This window comes from Episyrphus balteatus, chromosome 1 (assembly GCF_945859705.1).
Source record: "Episyrphus balteatus chromosome 1, idEpiBalt1.1, whole genome shotgun sequence".
Taxonomy (NCBI): domain Eukaryota; kingdom Metazoa; phylum Arthropoda; class Insecta; order Diptera; family Syrphidae; genus Episyrphus; species Episyrphus balteatus.
In genome coordinates this window covers 29,457,337-29,477,488 of record NC_079134.1, presented here as the reverse complement: position 1 = coordinate 29,477,488, position 20,152 = coordinate 29,457,337, and the positions used below count along the sequence as shown (strand labels likewise).

Genomic DNA, 20,152 nt, shown 5'->3' with positions numbered 1-20,152 from the left:
ATCGGAGCTATTCGGCCCTGTACACTTTTTTGAGCTAAAGTTACTCCACTAAAAACATTTATTTAATCCATTTTCGAAGCTAAAATTATAAATTTTGGGTTTATGAGTTGTCTGGTTCTTGCGTCGTATTTCCTGAAAACTGAAAAAAAAACTTCACTTTAGCAAAAAGCTATTTTTTAAAGTAAATAAGGAAAATACTTTGAAGGGTCCAGATGAAAAACAAAACAAGTCCATTTTAACTCATTCCGAGAAAACCGCATTTTAAAATTTGCTCTCCATACAACTTAGTACTAATGGCATTTAATTTATTTATTATTTTAAGCAATACTTAAATTTGATTTCTAAAAGTAAAGATGCCATCAGATAGTGTTCCTTAAAAACTAATAGACCTCATCTTCAGTTTATTATTGACAAAAATTTGAATGTGTCGCTTTTCTTCTGGACCCTTTATTTGATTAATCTTGCATCAATAATTTATTTATGATAATTTTTTCTTCAAAAAAGCTACAAGTCAGTTTTTCCTATATTATATTTTTTTAATCAAAATTAAGAACAAAAATTAAAATTGCATAAACTAATTTATTAAAACGAAAATTCAAACAATTTTTTCTTGGCATAAAAGCCTTTATTTTATCATATTGAAAAATCAGACATCACGAAAGAAAATGAAATAGGTTCTTCATACAATACCATTAAATTAATTTTAAAACTTAATACAAATGTATTGATTGATCTTTTAATTTTTTTTTTAATCCGTGGTTTGTGTCTTAATTAGTTGATTTTTTTTTTTTTGAAAATTTTGAAAAAAAAACGGTTTTTAAAAATTAAATAAGATTATAATACTTTCATTTTTCAAAGAGTCATTATAATAAAAAAAAAAATATTTTTATAAAATCTTTATTTCTTTTGTGATCTATTCCAATATAAAAATTTTTAATGAGAAACTAAAATGTTTTATCTTTTTCTCTTGTTATATTTTTATGTAGATCGAACAAGATAATGAGTATGACCAACCCACAAGATCTCCAATAAGGTAAGTCTGGTTTCAATCTTTTTGGTAGTTTTGTATATAATCCTATACTTCTATCACTTTTAACACAATTTTTCCTTTTTCAAAAAAAAAAAAGAAACAAATAAAATTAAACATTTTATATATTTGGCAAATTAACGAAGTTATTTCATCAAAATTTCGGAAATATCATTAAAACAAAAAACGACTGCAATAGTTCAGGTCCCAAAATCTGATTGGTCTTATAATATTACGTTCCTATTGTACCTATATGTTTACCTTTGCTTTTGTAAAAGCAATAAAAATGAATTCTACCCCTCCTATACCAATTAAACAAACTCACACACAAATATACACAAATACAACACACAAAAACACAACACATACACAAACAAAATTCAAAATTTTATCATTTTTTTTTATAAATTTATTTGAGCACAAAATTAACTTTTTTAACAGATTTGTACATAAATTTTTTAATAAAAAACAAAATCTTAAAACCGAAACTAGGGAAGACCGATTTGCGATCAATACGATCACTGATCGACCAATTGTGGTATCATCAACAGTTGATAATGACGATGAACCCTTCTATGCATCGTTATCATCGACTTTAGGCCCTCAATCAAATTCTGGCGAAGAAGAAGATCAAGATCCTTATGATATTCCTTATGATCCAATCAATGAACCATTACCACCACCGCCACCAACACCACAAAGAACACCTGTTTTTGTGCCAAAGGTCATTTCGACTGAACCCAATGATGAATATAGTTTATTTGGTGATGAAAATGAATCAACAACTGTGGCAACTACAACCTCAACTACCACAACTTCTACAACAACAACGCCAAGGCCAACAACGACGTCGACGACAATAAGGTCGTCAACTACAATCACAACAACACAAACACAACCTCCACCACCACAATATGAAACAACACAATCCACAACGTCTTCCAAAAGGTAGGACAATAAAGCTTTCTTAACAAAAAATTAAAAAAAAAAAATCAAAATAAAAATATTACATGGCTGCTGCATTTTTGGGAAATATTCATAAATAATGAAAGCTTTATTTGTCATTATTTTTTAACTTAAAATTTAATAAAAATTATTTTGGTTAATTAAAAAAATAAATCATTTGGCAACTAAAAAATTATCATTTTAATACAAAATTATACAAAATTCCACTTAAATACATATTACACACACACATATTTTATACACTTCACACTCACATAAATCTAACACATACACACAACACTACACATTTAAGGGAGGAATCAAAAATCAAGAGCCGGTTATAAAATCGAAAATTCAAATTTAAAAAAAAAAACTTAATCTGAAAAAGACACAGTCAAGTAATAGTCATCCCGAAGTAATTTTATGAAATTTTGTGGATTTTCTTTTTTTCTTTAACCAGAATTTTCGGCTTTATTCAATCTACCTCTTGATCATAAAATACCTTGGGCCCTATATTTACTATATTGATAGTTAGAAATCTATGTATTTACCCTGCAGTTGAAATAAAAACCATGATTTTAACTGTTTTGGGTATCAAAACACCCACACCCTGAAAACCATTTCAAAATCCATAAAAAAGTCTATACACATCTTTCACCAGAATGCGCTTCATTACTTTTTTTCATGTGCATGTTTGATACTTCATTAAAAAAAAACAAAAGCATGCATTAGATCAGAGATACCCAAAGGAGATGGGAAACTTTCGTACGTTTTACCCCCCAAAACCCATTTGTTTATTTCGTGTTGTTGTAATCTCTTTTGTATTCGTGAATAAATGTGAAAAACACACATAGTGTAGCCACGGTGTTTTTCCGCACACCTAAGCATAAATGTCAATTTTTCACGCATACTTCGCCAAAAATGTATATTTTTTCACGCATACTTATCCAAAAATGTCTAAAGCAGCTTGTAGGCAAACCGCGTATGACGTCAGAAGTTTCTCATCTCTTTTGGGTATCTCTGCATTAGATCTCTCAGTGTTATTTATATATTATTAGTTATTATATTTTGTTAAGCATGGACAAGCATGAGTCAAAAATTTAGGATAAAATTACCGAAAAATATAGAATTTATATTAAGTTTTGTGTCATTTACTGATGGGGAAATTTTTTCGAACATGTTATTAATTTGTGTTAGAGATAAAATCAATTTTTTTTAATACTTAAAAATTATTTATTTAAAGTGCATACAAATATTACATGAATTTTTAACTTAAAAATAAAATAATAATAAGTCAAAGTTTACAAACAGTATATTTTAGAGTCGAAGTTTCATGAAAATATGTCCAATTGAGTATTAAAACAAATGTCGGTGTTTTCATTCTTAATAATAATGGAAATAGTATAAATATGTAGGTTCTCTAATTTCCATCACTTCCAAAACGTCAATAATGGAAGGGCTTTTGAATGATAAAACGCAATCATTGCTTACCCTAACAAACGTAATGAATTTACAATAATTAAATTGACTCATAAAAGTGCTTAAAGGATACTTATTTTACCTATTGAACTTATTTTCAAAATTTACAAATTTATTTCCTATAGCGATAAAATTTCTATCCAAATTTAAAATTCCTATTAAGGATATATTACAGTTCGTTAAATTAAAAAAAGATGCTATTAAAAAACATTTTAGTACATTATGTAACTAGGCAGGTAATTACAAAAACAAAAAATTATAAAAAAGTATCAAAAAATGGCGTATCTACAGTGTATCTCTGTACATGTCTTGTAAAACCGAAACGCAGCACAACCAGGAGCGTACACTCCTTTGGGGCAAGCGGGGCGACGCCCCGGGGCCCCCGACCGACCTCAGGGCCCCCACTGGAGACAATGCAGAGAAGGAAACTGTTAGCATAAATTGAGTTACGAAGTAAATTAAAATGTATTTGAATCACTTCGGATACAAGGGAGACAAATTATGTCAGTGTAATGTATAATGCATTGGTAGCCACACAATATATATTGATTTGATAAAAATGTTACCCCAGGGGACCCAAAAAAAATAAACTGCTTTTTTAAAAGAAAAATTATAATTTTATCTAAGGGCCCCAAAAAATATTACTTGAAAAATCTTTGCAACCACAAATAATACATTAGTGGCCCCAAAAAAGCAAAAAACAACTTCAAGCCAAATGCCTTTACTTCAGGACTTAAAAAAAATTAAATAAAAAAAAATTGCTTTTTAAATTAAATTACATTTGTTGATGGATTACTAAATATTACTTTAGGAGCCCCAAAAAATATGACTTCGGGGATCCAAAAATATTATATGAAGGGTCCCAAAAAATTATTTTTGCAGGAACCCCTTTAGTTGAGAGGCAATCAAATATCTATTAGATACTAAGGAGCCCAAAAATTTTCATCAAATTTTCTGATGACATGACAAATATTATTTGAGGATCCTCAAAAGCTATTACTTCAGTGGTTCAAAACAATCAAATGGAAAATTAAATATCAATTTAATATCAATAAATACATCAGGGCCCAAAATAAAAACATTACGTTATTGATGGCATTCCGAATATTACATCAGAACAGAGGCCCCAATACCTATTAATTCTTGGCTCCAAAAAAATTGTATTATATTTTAGGGGCCTCTAAGCACTTAATTTTGAGGCCCCAAAAATAATTTTTCAGGGGCTCCAAAAGAAATGAACTATGTTTGATGATGGAAAATCAAATGTGTACACATTACTTCAGAACATAGGCCCCAAGAACTATCAATTCTAAGCTAAAAAAAATTTATTTTAGGGGTCTCTAAATATTTAATTTTGGGGGCCCCTAGAACAAGTATTTACTACTTTTATGATAGAAATTTTACGTAAGTATAGCAAAGTGCATTACGAATATATTAAAACATTAAAATAAACCTAAAAATAAATAAGCCATACAAAAAAAAAATGTATGGCGTATACGTACTTTTTTGTATCTAAGGGGCCCATAAATATCAAAGGGGCCCCAAAATTTAGTCTTGCCCCGGGGGCCCCGACGACTCAACGTACGCCACTGAGCACAACTCAAGGAATTTTGAATATTTTCACTTGAAATTCGCTACAGATCCTTATCATTTGTACAGAAAACAAGAGATTTTTTTTAATTAATTAACTAGAACAAAATATATAAGAAATGTAGTTTGCGTAATAAAAGTTAGTAGTTACAAAATACACGAGTTTGAATATTCCTATGAAGAAAAATATTTTAAATAAATTTGACGTGAAAATATTCAAAACTACTTGAGCTATTTTTAACAAGGCACGTACAGAGTTTCACTGCAGTAATTTCATTTTTTAATATTGTTTTGTTATATTTGTTTGCAATTATGTGCACTCAAATACCAGCCTAATAAGAAACTTGTATTTTTTCATCTAATTTAAAAAAAATCAAAAAACGCAATTTTTTCTAGGACCTAGAATTGCCTAACCCCTTAGTATACTTATTTTTTTTTTAATTATAATTCGCTCATAGGAAGCATTTTTATCGTATTTCTTAATTTATTGTTGTCATTTAAAAATCTTGTCTAAGACTGCGTTTTTACTCTTTATGAGTAATGAATACTATATTTACTTTAAAAGAGCATTTATTCTTCTAAAATCTTATTCTGAGTGAATTTTTCTTTTCACATTTCATTAATTTCGGAAATGGGAGCTCTTTTTCAACTCTTTGTATTTTAAGACTTGCAAGAGACTTGAGGCACACCTCAAAACGCTGAATTAGCCAAATAATATTTTGAATTGCTGTAGCAGCTTTTCATGGGTAGGTATTCTTTTGAATTTTTATTTCATCTTATTTTATCTCCGTATGGAACCCATTTTTTTCTTGTATCTACAGCAATTAAACTTCCAGCATCTTACTTATAGTAAATCTTACATATCACAGTTCAAAACTGTTTAATGAAACTCAAATTATGGAACGTACCTTTTCCATAAACACCTTTCATATTAAAATTTATTATTTTTTTCATGGTTTTCTAAAACCGGTAAATAATTTTTTTTTTTTCAATTCATGCATATTGTTGTCATCTTCTTTAAGGAAAAATTAATAATTTCCCCGATGTTGTTTTTAATTTTTCTTCGTGATCACAACAGAAGAAGAAAAAAGTTAATATGCCCTTTACCTTGTTAACCTTAGTATTAACTTTATTAAAATGAAAAATTGACGCCGTACACAACATCTTACGATCCACATAAAAGCTTTTTTTCAAATCCGGAAAATGTTGGCCCCTGTCTTTTAATTAAAAATGTTTACCAACATTTTTAATAGGTATACCTTAAGTGGAAAATGAAAACGTGCCAGAAGATTTATACCTACTCTTGCCTACTGTTAAAAATTGGTTATCAAAAGTCTTTAGGTAGGTATGAGATGTAATAAATAAAAAATTATTTTAAATCTTGTTGCAAACCACAAGTTCCTTTATTTCCAGAGTATTGATTTATTAAATTCTTGAAACCCCCATTTAGGAAATCATTGTTAGGTACCCTAACTTTAGTTAAAACTTGCTTAAAATATTCTTCCATAATAACTAGATTGCAGTTAACAAAAAATAATAAAAATCTGATACAATTCGGCCATAAATAAGTTTCGATGAATTAAACTTTTTTACACAACACTTTTCCGAAATAATAAAAAAAAAAAAACAACAACAACAACAATTTTTTTTTAAATAAAAAAAAATATCATTGAGCATTCATTATAAATATTTTATCATAATATCCACTCTCAAAACCCCCCAAAACAGATCCAACAGATTATCGGATGATGGTATCACGACCACCACCACCACTACCACTACCAATAAGGCGACTCCCAAATCTGTAATATTGACCTTCACCTCGAATGTGGGTCTTACTAATCAATCCAATAATAATAATAAACACAAAACCATAACCGATTCAATCCTTAATCAATCCCCATCTGAAACTACCCCAAGTGTACAAATTGTTAATCAAAATCAATCAAAACGTGAAAGTTCTGAAGAAAAATCAGAAGCTAGTGTTGAAATTCAAAAAAATTATACACCAAAATCTAGATTTGAAGTAGTAAGTGATGAGCCAAAAAAATTGCAACAAAAAGAAGAAGTCATCGAAAAAGTTGAAGAAATAGAAGAAGAAGATGATAATCAAGCTGTAACTGAATATCAAAGAAAGAAAATTCAAAGCTATATTATATCTGACGTAGAACCTCAAAGCTTTAAACCACCTGTTGAAAAAACTACAAAAATTAGTTCGACGACAGAGGCTACAACTATACACATTCCCTTGGATAGTTCAAAGAGCCAAAGAACCTACCGATTCAGTCTATCTCAAGGCTATAGAGGATTCAGCTTAAAAGGTGAAGAGTCCAGTACTTCAACTACCACGACGGAATCTGAAGAAAAAAGTGGAGTTCCAATTTATCTTCGATCAAGATCAAGATACGAAAAAAAAGAGACAAATCTAGATGAACAAAAACAGGGTTACGAACCAACAACTTATACACCAATTCGATCTTGGCGATTCACTCGAACAAGTCCTGTTCCGTTTGGCAAACACGATACGAATGCTTTGAATGCCGAAGATTCAAATGCAAGTCAAGAATTCGATGCTACTAATGCCAAAGAAAATTACAATGAAGATTTCGTTTCATCTTCTGGAAGTGAACACACTCTTGTTACACAACGGTCCACTACTGAGCCACTTCAAAGCTTTACTGCTAGGGCTTCCCTCTTTAAGGACAATCTAAGTCGAACTTATGAAACTACAGGACCCACAAAGTTTGTATCCCCTTATAAGAGTCTTGAAACAATTCTCCAAGAAAAAGAAGAATCATTGAGATTCAACTCGATACGAAGCTCTGCAGCTCCTAGAATACAAAGCTCTACTCAAGCCTACGAGTCTACAACCCAAAAGCCATTTAGAAGCTATTTTCTTATAACATCTCCTCCGAGAGTTTTGTATAATACAACGACTTCAACAACAGCTCGAACAACTCCAACGATAACTTGGAAATTCAATCAGTCAACTTCAATAGTTTGGCCATCTTCAACACTTCCAACAACAACTAGTACCTCTTCGACAACTACCACAACGACTACAACCACCACAACAACTCCAAAACCGACAACAGCCTCGACAACTACTACCACTACAACCACGACAACTCCAAAGCCAACTACAACTTCAACCACAACGACTTCAACTACAACCACTACATCTCCTGAGCCCGAAACTCTTCCTCCAAGTACAGTTGCTACAACAACTACAATACGACTACCTTCAACAGCCTATCGTTCGAAAGTTCGTCAAGAAATTTCCAACTTTAACCCAGAAGCTCGTTCAAGAGGTCGCTCCAGATATACAGCATCATTTTCGAACGCCTTAGATGATGAACCAACAACTTATTCTCCAAAATACCGTTTCGTTGCCACTCATTTCGACAGTACAACTTACAGTCCTGAGACTCCATCTTATAGACGTCGAACAAGACCAACTCCAGCCAGACAGCCTAAATCGACCACAGAAAGGGAATACTTCCTCAAAGCTAGAAAACAATTTGTAGATTTCGAAAATGAGTCGTATGATCGACCAAGATCTGAAGCTTTGATTGGTCTGTCAGTTAACAAGAATGAAAATACTTACACCGATAAGCCTCCAAGATATACGACATCCAAACCAACCACAACATCGGAAAAGGTTGTAGAAATCACCGATAGATCTGTTCAATACTATTCTAAATATCGTACCACGGGTGCACCAGAAAGAACTCTAGCTGAGTCGATAAGAAATGCTGGCTACTTGACAAATAGCAGAGGAAAATACAGAGATTTAGGTTTTGAAGATGAAATAAATGCAAACGTTGAAGAGTTGGATGAATTGAGTACAACAACACCGCCATCAACTGCACCAACCACTTCAACAATTCCAATGCCTACCACAACTCCTTTGCCACCTCGTACAACAACCACTACTACAACAACTGTATCCACAACCACTCCATCCACAACAACACCATCCACAACCACTTTATCCACAACAACTCCATCCACAACCACTCTATCCACAACCACTCCATCCACAACAATTCCATCCACTACATCCACAATTCCAATACCATCCACAACATCCACACCATCCACCACAACACTCCAATCCACATCCTCAACATTAAAAAGCGTTATCCCACCTCGAGCATCTCGGGTGAATTCAGCCATCAAGTCATCGATTGCTGCCGCCTCAAATCGGAATAAGGCTCTATCGACAACGTCGGCGTTTGCCAAATGTGCTGACAGTACGCCAAACGCAAAGTGCAACGAAATTCCTTCGAGGTATTTAAAAAAAAAATTAAAAATTTAGATTCTCTGTCTCTTCTCTCTTACGATCCACAAAATAAGCCCACCTACGATCATTGTGGGGAGTTTTTCTATTAATTTTTTTTTTTTTTTTTAATTAAACAAAAAGTTTATAATAGTTTACCCTCTCTCTGCTAAACATTAAACAAAATAAAAAAATAAAATATTGAATGCATTTCGTTGGTGTATGCTGAAAATCACTTAAGAATTCTTATTTTTTTTTCTAATCAAAAACAAACAAAAAAGTATAAGGAAGGCTTAAAAACGACAAGGAAGTTAATTTGGTCCTTTTTGACAGGTCTAACTGGTGGTGGCTTTTTTTAAAAAGTGAAAACAAAATCACGTTTAAAATTTTTTATTTTGTAGAAATTAGTACAAAAGCACAGTAGCTATTGGAATATAAGTTCACGCAAAAAAAAAAAACAAAATGAACTTTTATTTTTCATTTTCACCAAATTATTCTTAGCAAATCAGCAACACATCAGTTAAAACGACTATTATTATTTTTTTATAAATTTCATACCAGAAAAAAATAATTTTTCCAAAATTCAACAAACGAAATTATACTTACTTGAAGAAAACATTTTTTAATTTTAATTTTTTTTTTAATGATTTGATAAATTTTATTATTATTTAATTTTTAACTGAATAGCAATTTTTGAATAATTTTAAAAATTAATTATACAAACATATGCCAAAAATCATTTCACATTATTTTGTTAATTTATGTTGAAATACGAATACGATATTTATATAAAAACTATTTTTGTGAATCTCTAAATTTGAATTGAATTTGAGAGGTAAAAATTTAAAACAATGTAGTTTTGAAAAACGAATTTGTAGTAAAGAAGCGGAGTTGTGATCTCGTTCGAGCTTAGAAGAAGAATGACCGTTGTTATAATTTAAGATTTCAAATTTTAAAAAATGCTGAGAATGGTATGAAATAATTTCAAAAAAGGATATTAAAAGATAATCCACATTTTCTAATTGAAATCCGTTCATTAAGTATGAAGAAATTTCAGTTATCATGACTGATATGTGAATTCAAAAGGCATTAACTCCTTTTTCGAAGTTATTTCATTCGGGTTATTTTCAGTAGCTAGGCAGGGATCTATTAAAACTGATCATTTACAGATTGAAATTTTTTTTTTGTACTTTATGAAGTCGCTTTATGAAACTCCCGAAAACAAAAAGAAAAGTTTAGCACAACTCCCTTCAGAGTTGCGAGAATATTTTAGAGTCAAGTAGCCAATTTTGAAAAATCCTGAAGCTGAAAATATCCGCTTTTAAAGATGGGACAACATAAACCATAGACATGTATGTTTTTCGCCTGGGCCTAGTTATATGGCAAGTTACTGTAAGATACTATAATATTTCCTAGAGAAAAAAGTATGTTTGTTGTATTGTAATACAAGAACTTAAAGCAGTGGTGATTCCTAGTCTTAAGCAATGGTTAAGCTATACATAGTCTTGGAAAGTTTGAAATACAAAAAAAAGTGGTTGTCTGTTAAGTCTATATAGGGACGATAATTTTGCATGAATATTAGCCGTGTTTTTTGGTAACTCAGTACTTAGCTTACTTAGCTATTCTAAAATTATACATTTTTAACCCTTCAACAATAAAGGATTATTAATAATAAATAAAAGTAATCGCTTGTTGTTTTTTAGAGCATAAAATGTTTACTCAGTAAAATACTGAGCACCAATAAAACATGGCTATTGATGAAAAACTGCACATTTTATGAATTGAGTTAAATTATTATCACTGAATAATCATTACTTTGTGTTATACAAAGAAGTTAATTGAAAATTACAATTTTTTCTTGTATAAAGAATGAATATGAATAAAGGCATAACTACAACGGCCACTTTTTGCAAAAAGTCAAAAAGTGAAAGTTTTCAAACTCAGTTTGTGATAGTTTTTCCCATTGCAAAATTTAAAATAATGATACAGAAAGCTTAATTTTTGGTTTAAAAAACAATTTTTGTGGTTTTCCAAAAATAAATAGCGCTAGAAAGAAATAAAAAATTTTTACATTTCTCACTTTTTAGGTCATTGTAGTTAAGGCTTAAGATTGCAATACCACCTCACAATATAATACATATTTAAGATAAAGTTTAAGACCATATTTATATGTGTACGTTGCAGAAGAGCAATAATTTTTTGCAACCGTTCATAGTTTTTTTTACAAAAAATCGAAAAAAAATTATTCTTTTTTTTATAATTTGTCAATTTTTTTATATTTAATATTTACAAAACAATTATACCATCTTAAAGCCTAATAATTTTAATAAGAATGATGGAACTTTAAAAAAAATAATTTTTTTCCATTGCACAACATTTTGTCAATGTTTTTACATAAAATATTCCTTGTGAAGTTACTAATTTTATTCACGCAAAAATCACTTCACTTCATGCAAAAATCACTTCTTTCAAGTGGAGCATAATTCCTTACAGTTTTTATAGGCTTAGGTGAAAAAAAATTTTAATTCACCTAATTCTGGTTTAGCAAATGAGTAAAACATTCAACTTTTAAATTTAAGTTTTAGAAAACAAATTATTTAATTTTTAATATAGGCCTACAGTTTATAATTAAGCTTTATAAAAAATGTTTTAATATTTTATTAAAGTATTTTAATTTTTTTTTAATATAAGAGAAAAAAATTAAGATATTTCAGTATACACCAAGACAAAAAAAAATTTAAAAAAAAAATAAGTTTACTAAATTATTGTTATGTTTAGTAGAGAATTTCTATTTCTATTTGTTTTTATAATCTCTTTTTTATTTTAATACAAAATAATTTTCAGTGCACTTTTCGACGGCTACATTAATTTGCACAAATTTAAAATTAATTTTATTTAAACAAAAACAAAAAAAAAAAACTTTTATCAGTCAACGCACTTCATCGCATTATAAACCAAAATAATGATGAATTTACTATTTCCCCTCGTCCAAAATCCCAGTTGTCCCCCTCGTTTCTCTCCTTCTCGTCGAAGAAAAAAATAATATTTTAAAACAAGAAATCTTTTTTTCCGAGTCTGTTTTATCTGTTGGGTTGCTGAGTACCTTCGCTTAATTCATTTTATTTTTTTTTTAAACACTGGGTATCATTGTTAAATGAAAACAAAGCTTAAGAAATAATTTTTTTTTGTTTAAATTAACAAATCTTAGCTTTTGGATTCTTTTGCTTGGTAAAAAAAATGATCAGTAAGTATAAGCAAAACTATTTTCAATCTGTCGCACTTAGTTTCGGTAATTTTATTTTATTTTATATTCACATTAAATAACATTTTTTTTAATTTCCTTAAAGCTATCATGCACATGGTATTTTTGTGGGGTTTTTTAATTTATTTTTTGACTAATTGATTTTTCAATTTGAAATGATTTAATTGTATAAATATAATATTAATCTCAATTTTATTTTTTAAATATAAACAATTTAGAACAAATAATAGAGTTCGTGGTGGTTCACATTCAAATGGTGCTGAACGCGAACAACAACCAGCTACTGTTACCAACCATCGAGGAACACATCCACCGTAAGTATATTACTCATTAACTCATTAATTCCTCAAATAGTAGTTCTGAGTGAATCATTGAAAGTTTAAACTGGAATAGTATTTAGTTCATTTTGCCATCACAACCAATTGAATGTTATATGGAATTGGCCATCTGGTAACTCAATGTAAACAAAACGAAGGAATTTTTTTTGAGTTACAAACTTCCGGAAATGAAATAACATTGAATTGCGTCCAATCCTGTGAATCGAATAAGATTTTGCACACAATTTTATTTAAGTAAATACGCAATTAAGGTAATAAATGGAAAACCAAATGCAGTCTATATTTTTAATCAATTTTTATTAAATATTTGCGACGTTTCGATTCTTCTTGGAATCTTCTTAAGGGCCCTCTGTGTCTAGGATATTGCCAATAGAGCCCTGAAGAAGATTCCAACAAGAATCGAAACATCTGCGAATATTTAATAAATATTTATTATCTAACAGAGCAGTCGGTAGTCTTCAAAAAGAATTAAGGGATGTTATACAATCTGTTTAACTGCATGGAACTCACTCAATATAATTTTGCTCTTCGAAGCCTTCCCTGATACAATCTTTTCGCTCTTCTTTAATAAAGTCAGAAATTAAGAAAGCTTCTTTAAATTTAGGGACTTTTTTAAGGTTTTGTTGCCTACCCAACACTTTACAATTCTAAAACTTATAAAAATCATTTACTTGAAATTTTATACAGATTAATCATTATTTCTGATGACCCAAAATTCACATTTTTTCGATAAAGTTTTTTTAAGTTTTTTTTTTTTTTTAATTCCATTTTGAAGATTGTATAATTACTTACCTAGTTACTGTAGCTGCTGTATTTTGAGGCGTGTAATTTAGTAACTCAGTACTTAGCTCAGTATACAATTTTGCAGGGAAAACCATAATAAAGGATTGCTACTTACAAAAAGTTTTTTATTCAATGGCTGGAGAAATAATGTTAGGCCCTTAAACCATTGTCATTCATGATTTGATTTTTCATTTTACCTTAAAGCTTATATTTATAAGTATTAATTTTTACAAAAAAAACTTGTAAACATTTTGAAAAATTTGTTTGCAGTATTGAGAAACTCGTATTTAATTTTTTGATTTTAAATTTTATTTCAAATTTTATAATAAAATTTAACATCTACTCATAAATTTTTTAAATATTTTAGAAAAAAACAAATTATTTTTTCAATGAAATTTTGTTTTTATGTATTTTCAAAACTTTGAAAAATATAAAAGGTAAGCAACAACTTTGTAAATAAGTTTTGTTGTAAAAATATTAAAAACAAACAAACAAATAAAACGTGTCTCAATAACTTTAATATTATGTTCGTAACTTTGTATCAAAATTATAAAATTATTATTAACTAACAAAAAAGCAAAAATTTCCTACACAAAAAAATTCGTTTATTAAAATAAAATTTCCAATTTACAGTCGTACTCGTCCAACCTTGAAACCATCCGGAACAATTGTCTCGAAGGCACAAGAATTCGTTGATATTTACAGGAATCCTCCATCACGTCCAGAGCCATTATATCCACAACCAACTCCAGATAAGACAGCTGCCAAGTGCCGCAAGGATGTATGCTTACTACCAGATTGTTATTGTGGTGGAAAGGAAATTCCAGGTATGTTAATTATATTTTATTCTACACAATCACTTTTTACCTTAAAAAATATTCAATATAATAAAATAAAAACAAACAAAAAATATAAAAAATAAATATAAAAATACAAAATACAAAATCAGGAGGACTTGCTAGAAACGATACTCCACAAATTGTCCTTATGACATTCGATGATGCCATCAGTCAATTGAATATCGAATATTTTGAAGACTTATTTGGAGGTGAAGGTGAACGGGTTCGTAAAAATCCAAATGGTTGTCCTATATCGGGAACTTTTTATGTGTCCCATGAATGGACAGATTATTCAATGGTTCAAAATTTATACTCAGATGGACATGAGTTTGCCTCACATACTGTATCGTAAGTTGTAAAGAGGGGAAAATCAAAATGTAACAACCTGCTTTCAGCACCATCACCTTTTTTCCAGTCAAAGCTATGTTTTTTTACAGAACAAAAAAAAAAAACACCACTCTATTTTATTTGATAACTTTTCATTTTATTTGTATATTAAACTATTTAACATTTTCTTATTTCTTTCTTTTTCATATGCTTTTTTATGTTTACTATTCATTACATAAATGTAAAAAACAAATTCATTAACATAAACATAAAAAAATCAGCTGATTTACCTGTTGAAAGCATTCCACAAATTGTCCTTTTGACCTTCGATGATTCTGTTAACGATTTGAATAAGCAACTTTACACCGATCTCTTTGAAAAGGGTCGTGTAAATCCAAATGGCTGTCCAATATCTGCCACATTCTATGTATCACACGAATGGACGGATTACAGTCAAGTTCAGAATTTATATTCCGATGGTCATGAAATTGCTTCACATACTGTATCGTAAGTATTTTACATTTTTGTGTTTTTATATTTTAAATTAGAATTGTGCTGTAGATGTTGAAGTAGATTAAAAAAACAAATTTATACAAACACACCAAATATAATTACACTCTAAATACACAGTAAGATACTTTTGAATTTAAATAAATAACACAAACATTTTAATGTATTTAAATAAGTTTTTATGCAATTGTAAAATAGTAACGTTATTATAGTGCAATATCTCAACAATGGTAGGTGAAACGAACTTGCATAGACATAGACGATCACAAAATGCCCTCCGGTCGTAAAATATAGCTAGAAAACATCTTATTTTCTAAAATTCAACCAATCTAAACAACAATCACAACCGCCCTATGTTTTAAATTGTGTTCTTAGAAGTGAAATTTCCAATTTTTTTGACCCCCATTGACCAGAAAATGGCTCACTACGACCAACTGGTTTCATTATATGTTCGGTAAAAGAAAAATAACAATTTGTTTGAAAAAAAAAAAGTTACACATACGCCACAGTGAACGTGTAAGTTTAAACTTTGAAAATTGATAGCAAAATTGCAAATTGCAGAATCCATTATTCTTTAAAATTATAATTTACTCAGTTTGATACCAAGCGTCTGAAATACTTATCTTAAAGTAAATATTATAACCATTTATTTGACTTAATTCATAATTGTATCTCTGTTTTCGAAACTTTTCTGTTAAATTTCTTGTTTGTTTATTTGAGTGCAAACACTTTCAATAGAACCCACAAGCTCACGTTTTTAAACAACAGGTGACAAATAAATGATTCCAAAAATCAAATCTGCCACACTTTGACTTATAAAAGTGCATATGCATACTCAGCAAAGCCTTTCTGCATGTGATATTTCTTCTTTTTTTTTTTCACTTGATTCCCCTCGATGTTTTCTTTAAACTGAAGTCCTAATTTTCACAAAAAATGTACTAGAAAATATTAAAACAAAAAAGACAGTAAGTAAGTCTGCTTCTACACGAAGACGCAAAGTTCAAGATTCAATGAAGAGTAAGGGAGAAAGAAAGTTCGAAAAAAAGGGATGGAAGATTTTTTACCCTGTGAGTCTCCGGTCGGAAATTTTGAGACTCATTTTGACGTTTCTCTTTGATCTTGTTCTTTTTTTTTGCTGTTTTGCTTTAATTGACTTCGTCGATGGCAGAGTTCGCTTCGTAGAATGTACAGTTGTGTTCATAATAATAGCAGTGCCCCCCAAATAAAACAAAAAGGCTTATATTTTCAACTTTATAATATTTTTCACAAAACTTCAAATAGCTAATTAAAGTATTTTATTAATATTACCAGAAAAAATTAAGATTGATTTTTTACCGATGCTTTTGTCACGGATACATCCATTTTAAAAATTTGTGGTTGTTCACAAAAATAGCAGTGTATAGCATTTTACTGCATTTATAAGGCAAAAAGTAAGAAAACTATTAAAAGTTGTATGAAAGTGTGTTAATTATTAAAGATTACCATTAATACTTTGTGGAGTAACCATTATTTTAATTACTGGAATGCATCTTCGGGGCATAGAGTCCATTTAAATTTGACACTTCTCGACTGGTATTGAAATCCACGAATCTCGCACTACCTGCCACAAATCTTTCTAATTTTTTGGTTTCACCTCATGGACCTCATCTTTTACATTCCCCCATAAGTTTTCAAAGGGGTTAGAGTCGGGGGATTGTGCGGGCAACTTCCTAGCGCATACCTTTTTCTTCTGAAATCATCATTTTGCCGCTTTCGAAGTACGCTTTGGGCCATTATCTTGTCGTATACCCAAACCAAAGGCATTTCCTCTTTAGCATAGGGTAACATAACCTCCTCGAGAATTTTTACGTACTCCAGAATACCCTTGATGGGCCCTGATGGGATTAATAGGCCCAACACCGTTGTATGAAAAGCATCAGTTTCGCTCTGACATGCTTCACCGTTTTCACGATGTATCGTGGATCGTTTGATGCATTTTTTGGTCTTCTCACATACTCCCGACGACCCTGTATTGAAATATAAAATTTAAATAAATACAAAAAGTACAAAAATAAGTTGTTACCTCTTTTTTTTTTTTGTAACCATTGTAGCAAATTTTTATAAACGAAATCTGAAAAATGAACAAATCAAATTGTTTGAAATTAAATGATCTTAAAAACTGTCAGGAGTATTTTTAATTTTTCAATAAAAGTTGTAGGATAAAAGTTGGCCCTTCAAAGAATTTTTTCCTGAAAATGTACATTACATCTATTTTCAAGTATAACTTTGTTATTTTCAATTTTATAGGAAAAATAACTCAATCAAAATTGTAGAGATATCGGTGAAAAGCAGTTTACACCACTTTTTCCAAAATGGCGGCCAAATGGGAGGGGGGCTTTCAACATCGAAAACTAGATTGTAACTAACTTTAAACCCTCCTACACATTAAAACAAAAAATCTTGTCCTACCCAAAATGCAAGGTTTGCTTTTCTATATAATTTTAAGAAATGGGGTTTATATTTTTTGGTTTCAAGATAAACTGGTCTGTAATCAATTGTATCGAAATGGTCCATGTATTCTTACCCAAATTGAAGTACCTACAAAGATTCTTGTTCTTAAATTTTTTGTTTAAACTTTAAGCCATAAACATAATTTACTAATATTTCCTTCCTTGTTTCTTGTCATATATCAAATTTTGTCACACATTAAAGGTTCATGGCAAATAAATGATTGCTGAACATAAACTTTTTTTTTACCTAATTATGATTGTTTTGCTGTTCCTGAAACGCTCACTTTCCAACTCTTTTCAACCACAATTTTTCTACTTTTTCTTACCATCGGTTCTACTTGACCTTAAATTTATAAACTTTTAAAATAAGTATCCTGAAACACACATCCGTCATAAAATGCACTTAAAAATGAGTTTAATTTACAATAAATACACAATTTTTTGGCATTCAACAATCTGTATTTTTCAAAATTTTGTCTTCTTAAAAGGATTTATCAAAAAATTCAGAATTAAACTTATTATCAATACAACACTTACACTCAAAACACAAATTCACAAAAAGCCTACTAACATAAAATTCTTCAAAAAAAATTGTACCCTAAAATATCCAAATATACTCTACAAACAGACATAGTTTTGGCGAACAATTCTCGCAAAAGAAATGGACCCGTGAAGTTGCTGGACAACGTGAAATCCTCGCTGCCTATGGTGGTGTTAAATTATCTGATGTTCGAGGAATGAGAGCACCTTTCTTATCAGTTGGTGGCAATAAAATGTTCAAAATGTTATACGACTCTAATTTCACATACGACTCATCGATGCCTGTCTATGAGAATCGTCCACCAAGTTGGCCCTACACTCTGGACTATAAGATCTTCCACGATTGTATGATCCCACCTTGTCCGACAAAGAGCTATCCTGGTGTGTGGCAAGTGCCAATGGTGATGTGGCAAGATTTGAATGGTGGCCGTTGTTCAATGGGTGATGCATGTTCGAATCCTGGAGAATCTGATGGTGTTTATAAGATGATAATGAAGAATTTCGAAAGACATTATACAACAAACAGGTAAAATTTAATGAAAAAAAATCATTGCATATTTATAGGAGTGAATTTTTAAAAAAATAATGTTTTTCTTTATTTAGAGCTCCATTTGGTTTGTTCTACCATGCAGCTTGGTTCACACAGCCACATCATAAAGAAGGATTCATCAAATTCTTAGATGCAATCAATTCAATGCCAGATGTTTGGATTTTGACAAACTGGCAAGCGCTACAATGGGTCCGTGATCCAACACCAATTTCTCGATTAAACAATTTCCAGCCATTCCAATGTGATTTTTCGGTAAGTATTCTACTGTTGACTTATAAAGTCTTTTCTCTAACTTTTTTGTTGTTTTCTTAAAAAAGGATCGACCAAAACGTTGTAACAACCCGAAAGTATGCAATCTGTGGCATAAATCCGGTGTCCGATACATGCGAACATGTCAGCCATGTCCTGACATTTATCCATGGACAGGAAAAACTGGTATACGATCGTCTCGAGTTGATAATGACATTGAAGAATCATAAGTATTTAATTTAATTAAAAAACATAAAAAAAATCCATAAAAAACAACAACCGAATTTAATTAAAAAACAAACAAAAATTAAACTAATGAAATTGGCTCCAATGTAAATTTATAAATACTTCAAGGACTTGAAAAAAAAACACATAACATGAAATACGTTCACTCGCTGATGATATAAAAATGAAATCTGTTTTTTATAATTTTTGTTATTCGATAAAACAAAAAAATCAAAAATAATACAAAATAATATTTATTATTTTTTTATTTTATTTAAATTAAAAAAAAAAAAAAACAAAATCTAGACAAATAAATTATGACATAAAACAACATTCATTTCTTCATTAAAAAAAAAAAATAAAATTGTCAATAAGTTTTTAAGATGTTTTTGTTGTAGGTTAATTTTAATATTATAAATAAGAAAAAAAAAATACTTAATAATAAAATATATGTGTTGTAAAAAGTTAATAAATGTTTTTAGTTTATAGTATAACACCATTATGTTATTAGATATTCATCCTCATTTGTGATAAATATTTCACATTTATTTAATAAGTTTTAGGTTTTTTTTTCTGTAATTTCATTTTTTTTTTTTTTGTTTATTTAATTGATTTTTAAAAATTTTACATGGTTTTTATATTTAAAATTTTTGATTTTTTGGTTTATTTTTTTTTATATTTATATTTTAAGTCACAAATATATTTGTTTTGTTATCC

General features: G+C 29.7%; 1 protein-coding gene across 4 annotated transcripts in view; it reads left to right on the top strand.

Annotated features, from left to right (window-relative positions):
• The window catches only part of LOC129905597 (mucin-2), a 255,531-nt gene extending 235,801 nt beyond the window's left edge, over positions 1-19,730 (top strand). The window contains exons 5-12 of one of the 4 annotated variants that reach the window (XM_055981112.1): positions 987-1,033; positions 6,770-9,334; positions 12,804-12,899; positions 14,340-14,533; positions 15,154-15,379; positions 18,500-18,937; positions 19,015-19,213; positions 19,279-19,730. In XM_055981112.1, coding sequence (XP_055837087.1) covers positions 987-1,033; positions 6,770-9,334; positions 12,804-12,899; positions 14,340-14,533; positions 15,154-15,379; positions 18,500-18,937; positions 19,015-19,213; positions 19,279-19,440 — 3,927 coding nt within the window. In that variant the 3' untranslated portion in view covers positions 19,441-19,730. Of the gene's footprint in view, positions 1-986; positions 1,034-1,519; positions 1,976-6,769; positions 9,335-12,803; positions 12,900-14,339; positions 14,534-15,153; positions 15,380-18,499; positions 18,938-19,014; positions 19,214-19,278 lie in introns of all 4 variants that reach the window. The other 3 variants (XM_055981111.1, XM_055981113.1, XM_055981115.1) reach the window with 3 other exon arrangements.
• The last annotated feature ends 422 nt before the right edge of the window (positions 19,731-20,152 follow it).